General features: G+C 41.3%; 1 protein-coding gene and 1 non-coding gene across 2 annotated transcripts in view; both read right to left on the bottom strand.

The window, feature by feature from the left end:
• Positions 1–389: 389 nt before the first annotated feature.
• LOC145412106 (condensin-2 complex subunit G2-like) overlaps positions 390–20,673 on the bottom strand; it is a 346,602-nt gene continuing 326,318 nt past the window's right edge. The window contains exons 24-26 of the mRNA XM_080282023.1: positions 12,902–13,045; positions 7,927–8,105; positions 390–687 (exon numbers count right to left, since the gene is read on the bottom strand). Of these exons, the coding sequence (XP_080138149.1) occupies positions 624–687; positions 7,927–8,105; positions 12,902–13,045 (387 nt within the window). The 3' untranslated portion in view covers positions 390–623. The remainder of the gene's footprint in view (positions 688–7,926; positions 8,106–12,901; positions 13,046–20,673) is intronic.
• LOC145412311 (5S ribosomal RNA) lies at positions 16,030–16,148 on the bottom strand. Its single transcript, XR_013899570.1, has one exon. It is a non-coding gene; the product is annotated as a 5S ribosomal RNA (ribosomal RNA).

Here is a 20,673-nt window from a genome sequence, read left to right as displayed (position 1 = left end):
TGCTTGATGTATATACAGTCATCATAAAACTGGGCTCTCAGGAATACACACTTGTAAGCCATACAGTTCCACATAAAAGTTACCATTTCCCAGACTTACGAAATTTGAATCTGGGTACCAGTGGGTTCATCATTACTGGTTTCCATAGTCATGTCTGCCAGATATTGCCAGGTAATTTAAGAGCAGTTTCTTCACAGTATTAAGAGTACACAAGCATGGAAAATACCACTCAGTGCCAAGCTAATCCCTTCTTCCTATGCTCTACCAGGATTCTGAGCTACTTGCTTATTAGGCGTTTGGCCATTATCCTCAGGTCTATTGACATCTCAGAGATGTTAAAAATAACTACAGTAGATCTGATTTAAAAAAACAAACAAACAAACAAACATAATTTGATTAACAATGCTTTGTCATCAGTTTTACCATAACCTGAGCAAGATTTTCAAAATAAACTACATGAAATTACATAGTGATTGCTAGGATTATTGTGTTTATGTAGCTGAGATATTCCTTATGCAAATTGATATTCCTAATGTGACTACCAATTTTCTTCATTATGGACAATGTATACTGAGAAGTTGAATGGCTTCAGATAAAATACCATGCTTGGTATAACGGCAAATTTATACAACACCCAGTGAACTCTTCAGATCTTGAAGTATCTTCTTGGCTGACAAGGCATACTGTCTGAAAATAAACGGTACAAAAACTCATAACTAATATAATACAATCTTGTTTTAAATGTATTCTCCACACCTAAAATATTATAGTTTTAAATGCTTTTCCACTTAGTGCACAATTAAGCTGTCATTATGAACACAACATACTGTATTTTTCACCAATACGGTACATGTTTTTATTACACTCTCTGACCTTCAGTCTCCTCTTCCCTCCATACATTTCCCCACAACTTTTACATAAGGAATAACAACAAAGGCAAACGAGCCAATGGTACACAGCACCCACAACAGTGGAATTTCCTATGAAACGGTCTTATAAGACTAGGAACAGGACACGATATGAGAATTTCGCGAGTTAGAAATAACTAATCTTATGGGGAAAATTATTTATGAGTTTGTCATCTTGTAAACGTTGCACCCCTTACCCTCAAACCTACATCAAACTGGTCAAATCCTACAGCAAACTGTCCACAAGTGAACAATAACAACCTTGAAAAGAAATTAGTAAAGCATATTTAATGAATATGAATAATATTTTACGATTCTTACCTGACTCTGACTGATGACATTAATTGAATGGACAGGGGAGGGAGGAGTTTTGGATTATCTGGCAATATTTATTTTCAGATGTGATCCTGTTAGGCTGAAGAAGTTTAGGACGTACCTAACCTAACCTAACCTAATCTATACTTTGGACATAAGGCAATTCGGCCATTTGCCACTTTAGGCTGCAATGATCAAACTGGTTTACAGACGAAACAACCGGGACACAGAGGGACAGGTTCCAGGCTTGAGACGGACTATAGCCTCTCAGCACAAAGCAAGAGTTCTGCTGCCTCATCCTGCCGCCTCTGTGCCACTTCCTCCTCATCAACCTCCCTCAGGAACACTTCAAGGCTCAGTGTGGAAGCACCGGAAGTGGTGTCATTGTCAAACTCAGCTGCCGACGTGTTGTCATAAGTCATTAATTTGTTGAGCTTACCAAATGGGTGTGGCCTTTCCATATTTCCTATTGTAATGAGTCTTTCACCGATTACTTTTTATTATTCCTGGATTACCACTGCTATTGAGAATTTCTATAAACATTCCTCTGAAAGCTATTAATGAGGCTTCAGAATGCATGATACACTGATGCATCCAGTCAGCATGGTGGCTGGTAAACAACTGATATTGCAAACTGTTGCATGATGTTGCTGCGTATTATGAATTCGCTGTTTAGAAATGCATGATTTAGTTTCCACTGTACAGTATATGGAGCCTGTACTGGAACCTACAGGGTTACTGTATACTGTACTAAAGGTGGTTGATGGGGTAAGTAGTGCTTCGCTGATAATTGTTCATCAAGGATTCTTTTCTCAGCAAAGTACTGCAAACCCTCCAGTTATGACAGTTATTTTTTTAAACTATTTAAATTCACAACACTAAAAAAAGTTGGGAATTGATTAGTTACACTCATATTTTATTTATATTTGCATCAAATTTCATCATTCAACAATAATTAAGTAAAGAAAATAGAAAAGTATGAGATGCATCATTTACCCATTCTTCCTCCAGGGTTGGGACCTGTGAGCTTTGCAATTATGAGCCGACAGGCGGAGGGCTTAGTACTCTTCCGGCACAATCCCTCACACAGGAAACCCGGACACCAATGGGCTAAACATTGGCAGGTCTATCAATTTCTTTAACCCATTTAAGCTCAGTGTCCTAATATAGGATGTAACTGGGCATTTTCTAAAGTTAACCCGTAAATAAAGAGGAGAATCCCAGGGTAGGGATCTACAAGCTTCGCAACTATAAGCCAACAGATGGAGGATGGTACACTTAGCACCTTTCCAGCATAATCCCTCACACATGAGCCCTGCGCAAAAATGGAAAATCAAATGGCATTCAGGCCCTCACAGGCATCAACAACTACTCATAAGTACAGTCAAGTCGCCTAATCTGCAGCAATTAGAGACTGGTACCTACCCGCGGATTATGAATTCTGTGTTTTACAAAGTTAAGAACCAATGGGAAAAAAGGATATAGAGTGTGTACCCTCGTGAAACAAACCCCCCTACAGCTCCCTAGCTACACCTAACTAGCCGACAGCAAACACAAACAGACAATCTTAGTCGAACATCACCTTGGGGGGTTGGGGCCATCCATAACAGATCCCAGGGAGAGGTAACATTGACAAAGAAAGGGCCAGGTAGTGCTCAGAACTCACGGGGGAACACGAGTAGTTGGCAGTTGGTGGGACAGAAGGTAAACAAAATATGTCAGCTGTAGTGTGCATAATTGCTGCCAGGGCCGGGCTGTGATTGGCTGTTGGGTCTAGGTTGTCTGTGATTGGCTAGCAGCTGCAGAATGTATCATGGGTGCCCGGATATTATAAATCTGCTCGGAAATGAGCCACTTTGGAACCTAGGAACCGCGTTTTTCGAGTTTTTTTCCGCAGAGTAAAAAAATAGAGACCGGTTGGGCAAAGTACCACGGATTGCAAATCCGCGGCTTACAGATATGCGAATTAGGTGACTTGACTGTACACTGTAGCATTCCCAGTATTTGGAAATATGGAACAATTATCACTTTAATTACACCAAATAAGGATATAACACAACCTTCTTCGTACAGACCTATAACGTTACTTAGCACACCATCCAAAGTAATTGAATGCCTCAATCTCTACAAAGTTACATTCCATGTCCCCCTTGCCCCTTCACAACATGGATTTAGAACACTACATTCTATAAACATCTTACTGACTAACCTCACACAACATGCATCAAATGGCATCAACTCCACAAAACTCACGCAACAAGCACTTCTCACAATAATTAATAATGGTAATGTCTTTGATGGCATCCCCCAACACAAACTAACCACTCAGATATACATCACAAACATGGGGAACAACACCAAACAGTGCCTGGCGACTATTTATCTAGTCAACAAACACATATTACATTCCAGGGCAAGTCATCATACATGCAAAATTTTCCTAATGGAGTTCCACAGGACTCCATAACCTCACCCACACTCTTCAACCTACACATGAATGATATTTCCACATCCCAGCCACCAACAAACAATGCCTCATCTGCAGGTGATATCATAAGAACCACACACCACATTACAGACAGCCTGCACACTGCAAGTAAGAGGACTACCTCAACAAACTGCAGACTTGGGCCAAGGACAACAGGCTCATCATCATCCCAGTCAAATTCACAACCACATTCATCACCAGCAGAAAACATGAACACAAGTACTCCCCTCACATCAAACTTAACAATATACATATGCCATACACACCCTCCACTAAAATCCTTGGGGTGACATATGACACCAGACACACCATCAAGGATCACAAACAAGATATCAAGAAGCAGTGCATCCCCAGATTCAGTGCATTCAAGCAACTACACAGCCAGACTGGGCAAAATAAAGAAACACTCTCCTTACTCTACAAACAAGACATCTGAACAGTGATACTGTTTGTCTTCCCAACATGGGCTCCCAACTTATCAAATACTCACTACAACACTTCGGAGACCATACAGAGCCACATCCAACTCCACAATGGCTGAACTAAAACCATTCCCACACCTCATTTACATCCTTAAATAAAAGCCCTCCCTATCAAAGACCACCTTAATATAATATGCACACAATTCTACAGCTACCAGAAATTGACTTAGGACCTCCCCCTACAAGGTATTAAAAAACACAGAAATCATAATATATCACAATGTTTGTTCATGAAATGCCATTCATTAATATGAAATCATGTTTCCCTTGTTTTTCAGGACCATTTGGATGCATTTTGGCATGGAATCACTTAGACCTCTAAAGTAATCTAAGGACATTAAATTTTCTTTGCACCACACAAAAGTCAGTTCAGTCTTGAGGTTGTCCAGATTGGGTGTCTTCTCTGCCATGATTTTCATCATCTTTGCCCAGCAGTTTTCTATCGGATTCAGATCCGGACAGTTGCCAGGCCAGTCGAGGACCTCAATCCGATTATCCTGAAGCCATTTTGTCACCTTCCTTGACTTTGACATGGAGCTGAATCGTGCATGAAAAAGTCGCACCCATGAATAGCAAAAGTTTAACAAGTGATCTTTCAGAACTTGAACGTACCGGCCACCATTCATCATCAAGTTCTTAGGAAGAAAGTAGAGGCCTCCCCTCCCCATTTCACCTGAGAAACATCCCCATACCATTACTGATTGTGGGTGTTTAACAGTTGGCACCGTGTAAGCAGGCTCATATCGACTACGGGAGGCAGGGCAATGAACCTTGGCAGAACGCACCTGGGACACTTGAAATGTGCTTTCATCAGAAAACATAACTTTTCTCCACTCGTCCAATGTCCAGTGTGCATACTTCTTGGCAAACTGAATGCGCTGCTGCTTCATGCAGTCATTGAGAAGCGTTTCTTGGCTGCGGTGCAGCTTGGCAAACCCAGCTCTTTCTGCAAGCGATGTTGGATAGTTTGAATTGAGACATCTTGTAACAGCTGGGAATGCATTCTCTTCAATTCTGCAGCGGTCAGTCAAGGATACTCGATTACTTTCCTCTTCAGAAGCGTTTCTGTACCTCTGGAAGTCATCTCTTCTCTCCACCGCCAGGCTTATGCTCTGGTATGACAAGGTGGCAGGCCGTGCACTGCAACAAGAATCTTCATGACAGTCGACTTTGCGGGTCCAGTAAGTTCACAAATCGTGTTGATAGGGACAGTATCCTGCATCCATGCAGTGATACGGACCCTTTCATTCCTTGAGCAGTACTTTCCAGGCATGACAACCTGACTCTAGGAAAATAACAAGGCAAACAGTAATGCATATGAAAAAAGAGGGAGGTGCAAGCTCAGAACGATGGGAACTTAAACTCCCACTCTCACATCTGGTCAAGCATTGACGTGCTGAGTGTTTCACCACCTCTCACCAACACCAGAGGAGTTGCCAGTTACTTCTTGCCAAAAAAATTCACTTGGTAGAGGTGGAAACACAAAGCAAAGAAAGACAACTCTCCCATAGCAATTCTGTGTGTGTAGGTCCTAAGTCAATTTGCGGTGTGGTGCAATTAACAATGTGCAGTGTTAAACAATTATAACTCACAGTGCAAAGAATTACTGTAAGAGCAGCACAACACTGGATTGCTGTACGTGCTTCAAGAGTATTTTCACCACTGCCAAAACCAGAGAAGGCAGCCACAGACGTGCTGTAAGTACCCTGGCTAAGGTAGAGCCACTTCTAATTCTTCATTCTTTGGTTCCTTTTCATTTATTTCATGCTTTATGTCCATTATTGGTGTGAATAGGGTCTTAAATAGGTTTAAATATGTGCTGTGCATGTCCGGTAGGGAGTTATTTAGGTGGCTTTCAAAATTAGGCTGGGTTAGGGTCCTTAAGTACCAGTCCAGGAGCCAGGGACTTGTTGTAAGTACCCAGAATGTTTAATATTGTATAAACGCACCTCCAAAACCTCATTCTCTGGTTCTTTTACATTTATGTAAGTCTTTTATGTCCCTTACTAGTGTGATTTGGGTCTTAAATAGGTGCTATGCATGTCCAGTAGGGAACTGTATAGGTGTTTTTCTGAGTCAGGGTAGGTTAGGGTCCATAATTACAAGTCCAGGAGGCTGGGGCCCATTTTCCGGACATGCTTTTGGCTCTATTACATCGGAAATGGAGGGATTACTGTATATATATAAATATATATATATATATATATATATAGATAGAGAGATTGAGAGAGATAGATTGATAGATCGATTGATTGATCTATGTACCCATATCTCTTTCGGTTATTTCACTTGTGATGCATATATATATATATATATATATATATATATATATATATATATATATACACACAGTATATATGCACATATATATATATATATATATATACACAGTATATATATATATATATATATATATATATATATATATATATATATATATATATATATATATATATATATATATATATATATATATATATATATATATATATATATATATATATATATATATATCATCATCATCATCAGACATTACAAGTCCACTGCTGAACAAAGACCTCCCCCAACCTTCTCCATGAATTCCTTGACTGAGCCAATCTTTGCCACGTTTTCCCTGCAAATTTCTCTATCTCATCCCTCCACCTCCTGTCTGGCCTTTTTCTGCTACGCTTACAATCTCTTGGTGTGCAGTCAGTCAACCTCTTGCTTCATCGATTATCCCTTATTCCTGCTACATGGCCTGTCCACCTCCATTTCTGTTCTAACTTCTATAATATCTTTGACTTTAGTCTGCTCTCTCACCCAAGTTGATCTTTTCCTGTCTCTTAATGATATTCCCAACACTGACCTTTCCATTGCTCTCTGAGAACGAGTTAATTTATTTTCCATCGATTTTGTCAGTTTCCAAATCTCACAACCATACGTCATAGCTGGAATTATATTCGTTATATACTTTTCGTTTCATACAAACTGGCAAGCTATTTTTCATAATGCCCCTGTGTTTACCGAAAGCTTGCCATCCAATTGCAATGTCTTTTTATTTCGTTATCATTATCTTTCGTTAACTTTAGTATTTGTCCCAGGTAATTGTACTCCTCGACTCCTCCAAGAAGTTCTCCACTTATTCTGATGACGCTCTTTGGTGTCTGAGGATTAAACATTACTTTAGTTTTACTCTGGTTCATCTTTAGCTCTACTTTAAGACTTTCTCTGTTCAGGTCATTTAATATTTCTTGCAGTGTCTCTGCTGTTTCTGAGATTAGGACAATGTCATCTGCAAATCTTAAATGGTTTAGCTTTTCTCCATCTATGTTCACTCCTTTGTTTTCCCAGTCTAGCTTTCTGAAAATACTTTCCAGGCATGCTGTAAATAACTTTGGTGAAATTGTATCTCCCTGACACACACCCTTCTCAATTTTAATTTTTTCTGAGTCCTTATGTAATTTAATATATATATATATATATATATATACATCCATCCAACCATCATCCAATCCTACATTGCCCCATGAGGAGCGTAGGAGCCTGGGGCTAAGCAGTTGGTCCCAACATTTAAGATAAGACATATATATATATATTATATGTATATATATAAAAATAAATATATATATATATATTATATATATATATATATATATAAATACATGTATATCTATATCTATATATCTATATCTATCTATCTAATGTATATATTACACTACCAGATAATTTCTTATTGATATACTGTACTTACTCATATATTCCAATAGGGGCAGCATTGCTGATATCATCTGTGCTATTGTGCAGAATGATCCGATTGATGATACTATCTATGGCCAACACTGCTTGCTTCAAGCTGTACCGAGAAATTTTCCCACTGTCCAGTACAAGAACCTTGATTAAGTAGGAACCAGCAAGCAGGGAAGTACTATCCTATAAATGAAAGCAAAATTATTACATAACAAAATTACATTTCAGAAAAGAAAAAGCAGCTGCTGAAGTTGAAAATGTACTTAATGTACTTTGAAATACAGGATAGGCCAATTATTAATTAGAATCCTGGGATATAATAAAAATTATGGATATTCAGTAAACTACAGTATTTTATATATATATATAAATAAATATATATCTATCTATCTATTCCCAGACGCCTCAATCCCACTTGGGGTGGCCACAAACAGATCGCCTCCACGTCGCTCTGTCCCCCGCCATTTCACTGCCCTGCTCCCAACTCACACCCCCCTCTCTCATATACCTCTCCACCCCATCCCTCCATCTCATCCTTGGCCTCCCCCTCCCTCTTCCCCCTTCCATCTCACTCACATACACTCTCTTCGTCAGTCTTTCACCCTCCATCCTCTCCACATGGCCAAACCACCTCAGTGTGTTGGTGGTTCCTTGAAAGCAGTGATAAGAAACAGGGAAGTGAGCATGGAAGCGAAAAAGTTACTACATGACAGTATTGTGATACCAACTCTAACGTACAGAAGTGAAGCTTGGATGTTGTTGGAAGGACACAAGTCAAGAGTGAGAGCAGTGGAAATAAGTTATTTAAGAGGAGCCTGTAGAGTCACATGGAGAGTCAGGCTGACAAATGAGGATATAAAGGAGCGTTGTGGTGTGGATGTGGATGTGATGGGAAGCGTTAGGAGAAATACGCTGAGGTGGTTTGGCCATGTGGAGAGGATGGAGGGTGAAAGACTAATGAAGAGAGTGTATGTGAGAGAGGTGGAGGGGGGAGAGGGAGGGGGAGGCCAAGGATGAGATGGAGGGATGGTGTGGAGAGGTATATGAGAGAGGTGGGGTGTGAGTTGTGAGCAGGGCAGTGAAATGGCAAGGGAGAGGGCGACGTGGAGACGATTTGTTTGTGGCCACCCCGAACAGGATTGAGGTGTCTGGCAATAGATAGATAGATAGACATATAGATATATATATTAGGGTGTTCAGAAAAATCGAACCTTGAGGAACTTGAAGGGCAAAGTGCTTATTCAGTTCCACTACTGGTGGGAACTACACCATACTTTGCAATTTTTCTTTGGCCTTCTCAAACCCATGCCTCATTTCAACGCAAGTTGCAATGCAAGTGGTAACTCCTGCCTTGATCGCAGAAGGGCTTGACGTGGGAGAATGCAAGTTGTCTGTCAGGTCTCTGCACTCTTTTCGGAAGGAATCAAGGACTGAGATAGCTAAAAGATCAAAAAGGAATTCCAGCCACAAACACCCTTGATTCACCATTCTGATGGAAAGCTCTTGCCCAACATCGATGGCAGCAGCCGCAGTGATCACCTGGAGATTGTTGTTACAGGGATTGGTACGGAGAAGATCCTGGCAATCCCTAAGATCCCTGCTGGAATGGGCGAAGCAATGGGAATGGCAGTGCTAAGGCCTCTAGATGGATGGCCAGAAGTGAAGCCCTTGATTGCAGGGTTCTGTTTTGATACTACAGCGTCCAACACCGGGGTTCACAGTGGAGCTTGCTTTGTCATTGAAAGAGGTCTCCAAGTCCTGCTGCTGTTCTTGGCATGCAGGCACAACATGTGTGAACTCATAGTGGCTGGGATCTTTGACTTCTTTTTCTCTTCTTCTGGTCCTGATGTTCCTCTCTTCGGTCGATTCGAAGAGTTCTGGAACAAAATTGACAGATTCCTTCAATCCCTATGATGATGACCTAGATATAAAATCGCAGTTGTGAACTGCCAACAGAGCCGAGGACACTGAATACTTCATACTCAGGCACATGGACTGTACGCAACCCCATGATGACTACCTTGAGCTCCTCCAGCTGTCTTTGGCTTTCCTTGGCAAGAAGCCGGCACGGATGAGCTTTCACCGTCTAGGTGCCCATCACGGAGCAGGCTGGATGGCCAAAGGCCTTTACTGCCTCAAATGTTCCTTTTCAGAAGGATGCAGCTTCCTTCCCCTCCGCATGGCATCAAAAGGAGTCCATCAAACGCATCTGTGTCTTCCTCATCACCATCTATGTAATGCACTGGTCTGAAGGCCCAAATGCTGTCAACACTCCAATCAATGACTTCAATCTCCTGAAGAAGATTGAAGAATTCAAAGAGGTGGATCCAGTTGTAGCAAAGAAGGCAATGGACAAAGTCAAAAGCCACCTCTGGTACCTCAGTGAGGATCTGGCTCCACTAGCCGTGTATTCTGACAAAGTCTCTGCCGAGGAAAAGCAGGAAATGCTGAAAAATATGACCACAGCACTGCCGAGGAAGAAGGGTCTGCGCTGTTTTAACATGAAGATGATTCATAAGGCATCAGATCTGAGAATCTCTGAGTTTGTCACCCAGAAGTAAAAAAACCTCCTCCAGTGTGTGATGCTGGATACTCCAACAAGCATCAATGACCTCTGCCCCATTCTTGAAGTCATGGCCCACCTCAAAGTGGTCAATGATGCTGCTTAGCAGGCAGTCAAACTGGCAATGGACTACAACAATGGTCTGACAAAGAATGAAGATGAACGATTGCTGATCTACCATGTTGTGCAGCACCTCAGAGCCCTCTATGACTCGACCAAAAAATCGCACATGTAATAAACTGATTATGCTCATTGTATGGCTCAAAAATATTGTTTCTTTTTGGACCACATTGTTTATTTTTACCTTTCTTCATAAAACATAAATTTTTGCTTGAATGCTTTGTTTGTAAAGTGGAATCGATTGCATACTTTGCCCACAAAAATATCCAATTTTGATTTTTTCCACTATAAGTGATGAACACCCAAACATATATATATATATATATATATATATATATATATAGAGCAAGTGGAGAGAGTATGGGGACACAAGGGCTTAAGAGTAATGCAGATAAAATGAAAGAAAAGCATTCGAGAGCCAAATGTTAATCGTCCGCCAGAATATGCTGTTGGCCTTGTTACAAGCTACTTACAAACCAAATGTGACAAAAATTGCAAAACCCTGTGGAATTCAATCCCCACATTTCACAAAAAGCCAGTCCATACTAAAAAAAATTAGTTGACCTTTGGCAGCCAATTTGTGACCCTGACCTTGACTCCGATGCCCATTTTTGAACTCGTCCAAGATTTTGGCCATATCTTGATACCCTGAAAGTTTCACATTGATAGCTCAAGCCGTTCATGAGATATAATGGTGCTAAAGGTGGGCAATAAAAACTAGATGTCCTTTGGCAGCCACTTTGGTGACCTTGACCTTGACTGTGCATGCCCATTTTCAAACTCATCCAAGATTTTGGCCATATCTTGATACCATGAAGGTTTCATTTTGATTGCTCAAGCCATTTATGAGGTATAATGGCACTAATGGCGGGAGATAAAACCCAGTTGACCTTTGGCTGCCATTTTGCTGACCTTGACCCCAAGTGACCCTTTTCAAACTCGTCCAAGATTTTGGCCATATCCTGATACCCTGAAAGTTTCATGTTGATAGCTCAAGCCACTCAAGAGATATAATGGTAAAGGATACACAGACAACAGTAACATATATACACACACAGACGCAGGCAAAAACATTATCGCTCTGCCTTGGTAAAGGCGGGTGATAACAAAAGTGATGGTATCAAGGGCTGGTGGCGGTACTGTCAAAGAGGAGGGATAGTGGACATATGTGATTTGCCACATGGGCGTGGGAAGTAATTCCACCTTGTGCAGTGTTTGCAATAAGTGGGTGCATATGAGATGTGGAGGTATTAGAGGTAGACTGCGAGATAACACTGATTTCGTGCACACAGTGTGCCAGGGAGAGCAACTGGAGATTGCCAGGCGTGAAAAGATTGAACTTGCTGGTGAGTCTCTTCAGTGTGTGGACGAGTTCTGTTATTTGGGAGACATATTATGTGCTGGAGGTGGGGCTGGAGCTAGCTCTGTGGCTAGAGTGAGGAGTGGTTGCTAGAAGTTCAGGGAGCTACTGCCTCCCCTGACACTGAGAGGGCTCTCCCTCCGTGCTAAGGGATCGCTGTATGTGGCATGTGTTAGGTGTGTGATGCTGTATGGTAGCGAGACCTGGGCAGTAAAGGAAGACGATATTCGCAGGCTCAAACATACAGAAATGGCAATGATTAGGTGGATGTGCAGTGCATCCTCGAGTGAGAATCCTGGGGGGACTAGGTTTACAATGGAAGAATTGAGAAGCGATGGGAGTGGAGTGTATTGGTGTTGTGATGAGGAGAGGTATAGGAAGGTGCTTTGGGCATGTGGAGAGGATGGGGGATGATAATTTGGTGCAGAAAGTGAAAAGTGTTAATAAATTATATTTCTGTACACAGAGAAGAACTAAGTTCATTTCCAAAATAATGATATTACTTTTAAAGAATATCATGATACTGTATAGCTACTGGTGATTCTTTATATCCTACTCATGAAGAACAGAATAAACAACATTCATTTGTTTCTTGTGTTCTCATATTCTCACAGTTAAAAACAGTTCAACCAATGACAGCAGGGAATGGGTTCAGGGTTACTTTGGTCTCTGAGACTTTTGCTTACTCTGGAGAACAGATACCAGTGACTCCATTGGCACTGAGAATTTGAACCATCAGTTCTGATTTTACTGAATCTTGCCCAACCCTAGCTAATGCACCCTGTGATGATGGGTGCTGTAGGTTAGGACGTATTGCTGGGGTATTGGTTTCAGGGTTTAAATATTCTGAAGATGGGGGAGAAGGAATAATTTTGTATGTTATACCTTGTTCTATGAGGTTAGTAAAACTTAGTGAAAACAGTGTAAAGTACTTACAAGAATGACAGTTGAGATAAGGTCTGTGAGTGCTTCCATAAACGCTGCTGAAAGCTTGGCTCGCCCCTGACATACTCCTACCAGCAGGCCCACACACTCACCCAGACCACACACTTTCTTCACCCCCAGGTCTACACCATGGTTCTGCAAGTAACCCAATTCATGAGTTATGTTAAACAAGAATACAGTAAAGAAAACTAGAGTATTTATTCTGAAACACTGTTATACACACAAATGAAATCGTTATCTGGTAATAATAAAGTGCCACACTCTTGTATTATAATGATAGTGTATGTCTGAAAAAAAAATCCATTCCATGATGATTTATAGTATATGGAGACAATTATAACATGGGTTCAGTGGGGATACATTACTGACCATGCATCAACCTTCCAAAAAAATCTAAAAACAAGTTCCAACTCACCTAAAGTGGTTGTTATTTCACTTCACTTGCTGTTTACCACCAAAAGAAAATCTGGTAACAAGTTTCCAACTCACCTAAAGTGGTAATTTCACTTAATTTCACTTTACCTGCTGCTTGAACTCCAACACCACACTATTGTTTCATTACTGACACTAACAAACCTGACACTGATGAATAGAAAGGCCATCTTCAAACAATAAATGGCTGCTAACTTGCTTGACAAAGGTCATATATGCAAAAATAGCAATTGTATGGTCATCCCTAGGTTATCGTGAGTAATAATGAAAATCATGATAACAAAGACCCAGAACCTGCCATATTACATCTCAAGTGAAGGTGAAGTATCCTGCAGCAAGTGGATATGACAAAGAGGAACTGGCATGATGCAATGAAGAGGGGAGGATGACCTGGGGGGTAGTACTTCTCCCTCACGACTGGGTCATGTGACAGGGCGTGCGAGGATGCCAGAGAAAACTAATATGACACTCATGAGAAGTCCCACATTTAGCCTGATCTGTTTTAGGTCCAACTTTATTTACAGCTCATACAGGTACAGCAGTTTATCTCCACTTGATGCACATAATGTGTCCTATCACTTTTATGCTGATGACAAGCACCTTTATGTTACGATGGCCAATACAGTATTACTGATACTAACAACAAACTGGAACCCATAATATCTGATATTATGAGTTGGATGGCAAAGGGGAAACTTAAACTGAATGATGGTAAGACAAATAATTATTATTCAGGGAAACAGAAGAGATGCTGATGCTGATAATGCTCTGACTCTGAAAACTGGCAAGTCACAACTTTGTCCAGTATGTTCTGTTTGAAATCTGGGTGCACATTTCAATTCAAAACTAAATTATAAAGAACAGATTAATCAAGCTGTCAGAAGTCGTAACCTGCACATCAGAAAACAGTATCTTGTGAAACAGTTTATAAATAAATGATGCCTCTTAACACTGGGCCAGACTATGGTTTTGTCTTGTGCTGATTTTGCAACTCATTATGGACTGGTATTTCAAAGAAACTAATAAAGATGGTTCAGTCTGTGATGAATATGTCAGCAAGACTTATCTCTAGCATTCTTCCAAGAACCTAGAGCTGTTCACCAGTCATCTTGCTCTGATTGATCTTTTTCCTACACTGCCCCTAGGTTATATAATAAACTGCAATTATGCATGAGGCAACTGGCTTCTGGTGAATCTTTTCAAGGGAAGCTCAAAAGCCTCTCTTTATGAGGCACTATGATCTGGGGAGAGGTGTGATGGATGATTATAGAGTTTAGCCCCTTAACCATGGGGCATCACTTTCGTGATGCTCGGGCACAAGGGATCATACCGCGGGGCGTCACTTTTGTGAGTCTGTGTTATTTTGAATTCGCTCAGGCTTTCAAGTGGTGGCTTGTATCATCTATCAATACTACCAGTGTCCAGCTATAGTCAGTTCTACTAATGCCATCTGTACTCCCATCCACTGTTGACAATTTAGCCATTTTTCCCCTGCCCTTGACTCCCCTCCTTACCTCCCCTCCATTACCCTCTCCTCCCATCTGCCCAGCTGCGCTGCACTATGCAAATCCTGGATGGATTTTTCCACTCATTTCATCCATTGAAATATGCCTTATGCCCTATTCTAATACAAAATAATATACTGTATAAAAGAAAGAGAATGGATAATTGATACTGCCATGGGCTAATTATCACCTGGCAACACACCACATGCACTCGTTCGCTAATTTCCCCTGTTTATTTCCCCTTGAAATACGCTGTATGACCTATTCTCATAATAAAAATATACATAAGAAAAGAAGTGAGAAGCCTAAGTGATATTTACATTCACCTGGAACTACCTAATTTGTTATGTATTGTCTAGATTTCCTGCCAATCATTTCACAGCATATAAATTAGCAGCTGTCACCACGCTGACCCTGTCAACTCTTCCCTGCCCCTAGGCCACACCATTCAGTTTACTGTCGTCTTTCGAGGTGAAACCATGTCGGATTCGTGCCTGTCCAATTCTGCCGCTTCTTAGTCCACTGCAAAGGGCCCTGTGACCTCTACCCCTACTAAACCTTGTGTGGGAAGGGGTAAAGGGCTAAGTGATTCTGCTGTGGAACATGAACTGGCTAATTTATCAATGATAATGATGGACAGTGACTACGATCTTTCTGGTGATTCTACAACAGTGCAAGTGGAAATGTAAATACTGTAATGTGTAAATAGCAAAGTGAAAGCAATGAATGTAAATATGATTGAACAGTGGAAAATAGTTCTACAGTAATCCCCGTACTATCCGGACGCCCACTTTCCGGACCTTATCGTCCCAGGATCCAATATTCCCAAAATGGTCCGAAAACTGAAAAAAATTTGAAAAAAATCCGACTTTTTCCCGCCCGTAATTTGAACTTGCCATGCGGGGTGCGGGACAGCTTTGTTTTGGTGCGTCATTCCTCTGACGTCTGCTAGAGCGCCCCTGCATCCTCCCCACTTACCGCTCGTCTCTTGTCGTGAGTGCAAGCTCGTCGTCATTAGAATTCTGAGTGAAAAGAGACTGATTTAATAGACTTTCATTCATTTCATTCATTGCCAGACGCCATGTATCCCAAACGGGGTGGCCAAGGGCTTAGAGTTAATTGTTTTACAGGGAGGCGCACTAATCCTCCACCAACCCCACTTGACATGTAGGGAGAACGTTATGCCAACAGCATCTGGTGTTCCCAGGCGGTCACCCATCCAAGTACTAACCAGACCCAACGTTGCTTAACTTCGCTGATCGGACGGCAAGCGGTATACTCAACGTGGTATGGCCGTTGACAGTGTAGCTAAAATTAACTAGAGTGTGTTATGTTTAGAAAATGGAGTTATGAGTGCAAAGACTTTAAGTGCAGAGTGCAACACTTATTTCATAAAGTTACAATGGAGCATAAGTAAGACAAGAGTGCGCAGTGTTAAGAGAATGGAATTCTGAATGCAAATGACTAAGTTCTGTGCAAGACTTCATGAACAGTGTACTGCAAGTGCTTCAGGAAATCCTTCTTACTGTCAGAGTCTGAGAGGAGGCGGTTATTCATCGAGATGGCCAGGGACTTGCTGTAAGTACCCAGAATGTTTCATATTGTACTGTACTGTATTTTCCATACTGTACTAACCTCTAACACCTCATTTCACTCTTTTATGTCCCTTATTGGTGTGAATAGGGTATTAGGTGCTATGCATGTGCGTAGGGAGGTATTTCTCTGAGTTAGGGTCCATAAGTACCAGTCCAGGAGCCAGGGACTTGTTGTAAGTACCCAGAATGTTTAATATTGTATAAATTCACCTCTAAAACCTAATTTTATGGTTCTTTTGCATTTATTTCAGTCTTTTATGTCCCTTATTGGTGTGATTTGGGTCTTAAATAGGTGCTATGCATGTCCAGAGGGTGTTATATAGGTGTTTTTCTAAGTTAGGGTCCATAAGTACAAGTCCAGGAGGCTGGTGCCCACTATCCGGACAGGACCACTTTCCGGACATGCCTTTGGCTCTATTACGTCGGATAGTGGAGGGATTACTGTATAAGTTACTGTAAGTGACAGTGCATAACACAGCGTAAATAAAATAGACAAGTAAATAATGTAAATGAAACAAAAAATGTGAACAGAAATGTAAATAATTAGTAATATAAGAATATAAGTATAAATACTTGGTGTAATGAAAGTGAAAATGAAAGGTAAACTCTAGCGTGTATAAATACTGGGAGTAATGAAAGTGAAAGTGAAAGCTTCGCTCTTTACGCTAGTTTACTGAACGAGAAAGTGAATGCCTGGAGTGAAAATAAACTACTAGTACTGAAAGAAACTTATGGATAAATATCGTATATATAAATAAGTGTAATAAAGTACTAGGAATATAAAGTGTGAATGTGTTTATGAATAATAAATGACAGCTCTGCCTCAGAATACCATCAGGAAACGAGCGCAGGTGGAAAGCACGTATGCGCTCGTAATTTACATTGCTTTCACAGTGTATTTTTTTTGGAATATGGATTCCAAACTCCTTGAAATTCATAGAATAATGTGTGTGTAGTGATAATATCAGGCAGCGGTAACCATATCATGGGGTATCGGGAAGTGTAAAGTGGAGACTTCGTTACCCAACTTCAGAAGTCTCCACAAAGTCCTACGGTAGTCGACAAAGGGTCAACAAACATCCCAGAAGAAAGCTGAAGGTATGTGCAATATGCTCACGTAATTGTCATATTCTAAGACTAATAACTGATTTTTGGCAAATACTGTATTTTTAAAAAGTCAGCCGGAGCGCAATTATCCCTGACGGACGGACACGGCACATTCCCGACATCCCCGGGGTTAAGGGGTTATGAAAACACTATTTTTAATAATCAGTTTTCCCATGCTACGGACATAGGAAATGTTTAGGGCAGCTGCAGCCTAGGGGTTAAATACTGTTCAAGTGCAGAAAATGTGTCAAGCACTAACAAATTCCTTATTGGAAAAACTGGCACTTTTGAGAAACAAAAGACCTGACTATTATTATGATGAGTCCATAGTGCCACACACTGAGGAAAAAGCCTGAGAAAGTGGTGCAACCATTTCATCCTGCATCCCAGGGATACTGTGAGGTAATAAATGTCATGAAGGGCAATGTACTGATGAAAAACACAAAATTTCTGATGAAATTTGTTTGTCCTGAGTGTGAGCATAAGCTTCCAGCTGACAAACAACACTGGATATTTATGCTAGTGTCCAGAATCATGCAGGTACAAAGTATGAGGTCATTCCATGTTGGTGTAAGCTAGTTCCATGGGTTTGTGCAATGACAGATTGCACCACAGTCACATACATAATGGTTACACAGCAAGTGCGGATGATGAAACTGTAGCCTTTTTTCTTCCTGTGCTAAGGAAGGTACTGTAGCTGAGGACGTAGGTTATAAAATTTCACAAGCCTTCATAGGTACAAGACAATTCTATTTTAGAAAAAGTTGCTCTTCCTCAAGCTTCCTCACAAAGAAGAAGAGGAGGGCACCCGGATAGAGAGCAAATAAAGAACATTTCGCTCTACTATTCTGCATACACGCTATTGGCAAATGTAAGACACAGCTACTAGTGATAAACCACTTTGCCCATTCTAGGATGTATGTTGGGGTGAACCTGCAGTAGTTGCACATCCACTGAAGGCATAACACAGATGGGTGAGCTACATTTTCTATTGTCAGATGGTATGACATCTCTGTGTAAACGACTGAGACCTTGCCTTCAAGGTGGTCCTTATACTGGATAGTTGCCCTGGCCATCAAGCTTATCTTATTGGCGATCGTCCATCTGTTGAAGTCAAGTTCCTGCAACTAACCAACACCCTTAAGATCTAGCTGCTCAGACAAAGTTATTTCTCTATTTCAGCAGATGGTCTATCTATCTATCTATCTATTGCCAGACACCTCAATCCTGTAAGGGGTGGCCACAAACAAATCGCCTCCACGTCGCCCTGTCCCCTGCCATTTCACTGCCCCTCTCCCAACTCACACCCCCCATCTCTCATATACCTCTCCACCCCATCCCTCCATCTCATCCTCCGCCTCCCCCTTCCTCTTCCCCCTTCCACCTCACTCACATACACTCTCTTCGTCAGTCTTTCACCCTCCATCCTCTCCACGTGGCCAAACCCCGCTGGAGCAGGGAACAGCTTACGGATTTGAAAATCATAAAAGCAGACTTTACTGATCTACCAGAAGACTCGCCGACATGTCGTAAAAATACCCCCGCAAATACCAATACACCAGTCCCGTATAAGACAGCCCTAGCATGTATTCAGTATGGACGGTGGGTGTTAGCGCCGAAGTGGTGACATGTGTAGGTGTGCGGTACGTAGGAGGACTACTGGGCCTTGAAAGCAGGTTGTGAAGCCTATGCCCAGAGTCAGTCACATAAAAAAAACTCAGTGTGTTCCTCAAAACGCTTCCTATCACATCCACATCCACACCACAACGCTTCTTTATATCCTCATTCGTCAGCTTGTCTCTCCATGTGACTCCACTGGCTCCTCTTAAATAACTCATTTCCACTGCTCTCACTCTTGACTTGTGTCCTTCCAACAACGTCCAAGCTTCACTTCTATACGTTAGAGTTGGTATCACAATACTGTCATGTAGTAACTTTTTCACTTCCATGCTCACTTCCCTGTTTCTTATCACTGCTTTCAAAGAACCAGCAACTTTTCTTCCCTGCTGTACCCTTTCAAGCACTTCACCCTCCAAACCTCCATCCTTACTCATCACACTACCCAAGTACTTAAACGTACTCACATTTTCCAATTCCTCAACATCCAACCTCGCTGTACATTCACGGACTTCACCTCTCTCAAAGACCATCACTTTACTCTTCCCTACATTCACCTTTAGATTCCGTTTCTTACACACTCTCCCAAACTTATCCACCAAGCCTTGCAGCTCCCCTTCGTCTTCACTCAACAACACAGTATCATCTGCAAACAACAGTACAGGGAGTTTCTAAACACTATCATCTCTCACCAGGGCCACTCCAACATCCACTACTCTACCTTGTACCTTTTATTACCCCATCCATGTACAGATTGAACAACCATGGAGACATGACACATCCCTGTTTCAACCCAGCCTTCAAAGAGAAAAATTCACTTAGTTCACCATCCACACGCACTGCAGCCTTAGCATCATCATACATACTCTTCACAGCATTCAACAACTTCCCATCTACTCCATATATTCTTAATACTTTCCACAATCCTTGTCTATCCACCCTGTCATATGCTTTCTCCAAATCCATGAAAGCCACATACAACTTCTTTCCCTTCTCTAGAAACTTTTCCACTAAAGATCTAGGAATGAATATCTGATCTACACAACCTCTTCCCTTCCTAAAGCCTCCCTGTTCTTCTCCAACTAATTCCTCTGTTCTTTCTCTAACTCTGTCAATAAGTATCCTACCATACACTTTTCCTATTATACTAAGAAGACAAATGCCCCTATGATTATCACACACTTCTTTTTCCTCTTTTCCTTTGTATAAGGGAATAATTATACCTGACTTCCAATCCTCCAGGACTCTACCTTCCTCCCAGGCCAACCTACACATCTTCCACATCCATTCTACTACTATCTCTCCCCCATGCTTCAGCATTTCACCACACACTCCATCAATTCCTGGGGCTTTCCCCAATTTAACTTTCTTCAATGCTTCCACAACTTCTATCCTACTGATTTCTTCCTGTCTTCTCACCTCCCTCCTTCTCCCAGCCATTCCTCAGCCCCTTATACTCGCATTACTTCCATCCTCTATGTTCAACAATTCCTTAAAGTGTTCTCTC

The sequence above is a fragment of the Coenobita brevimanus genome, chromosome 92 (assembly GCF_032717465.1).
Source record: "Coenobita brevimanus isolate Jiangsu-jjx chromosome 92, ASM3271746v2, whole genome shotgun sequence".
Lineage (NCBI taxonomy): Eukaryota > Metazoa > Arthropoda > Malacostraca > Decapoda > Coenobitidae > Coenobita > Coenobita brevimanus.
This window is presented reverse-complemented; position numbering and strand designations above follow the sequence as displayed.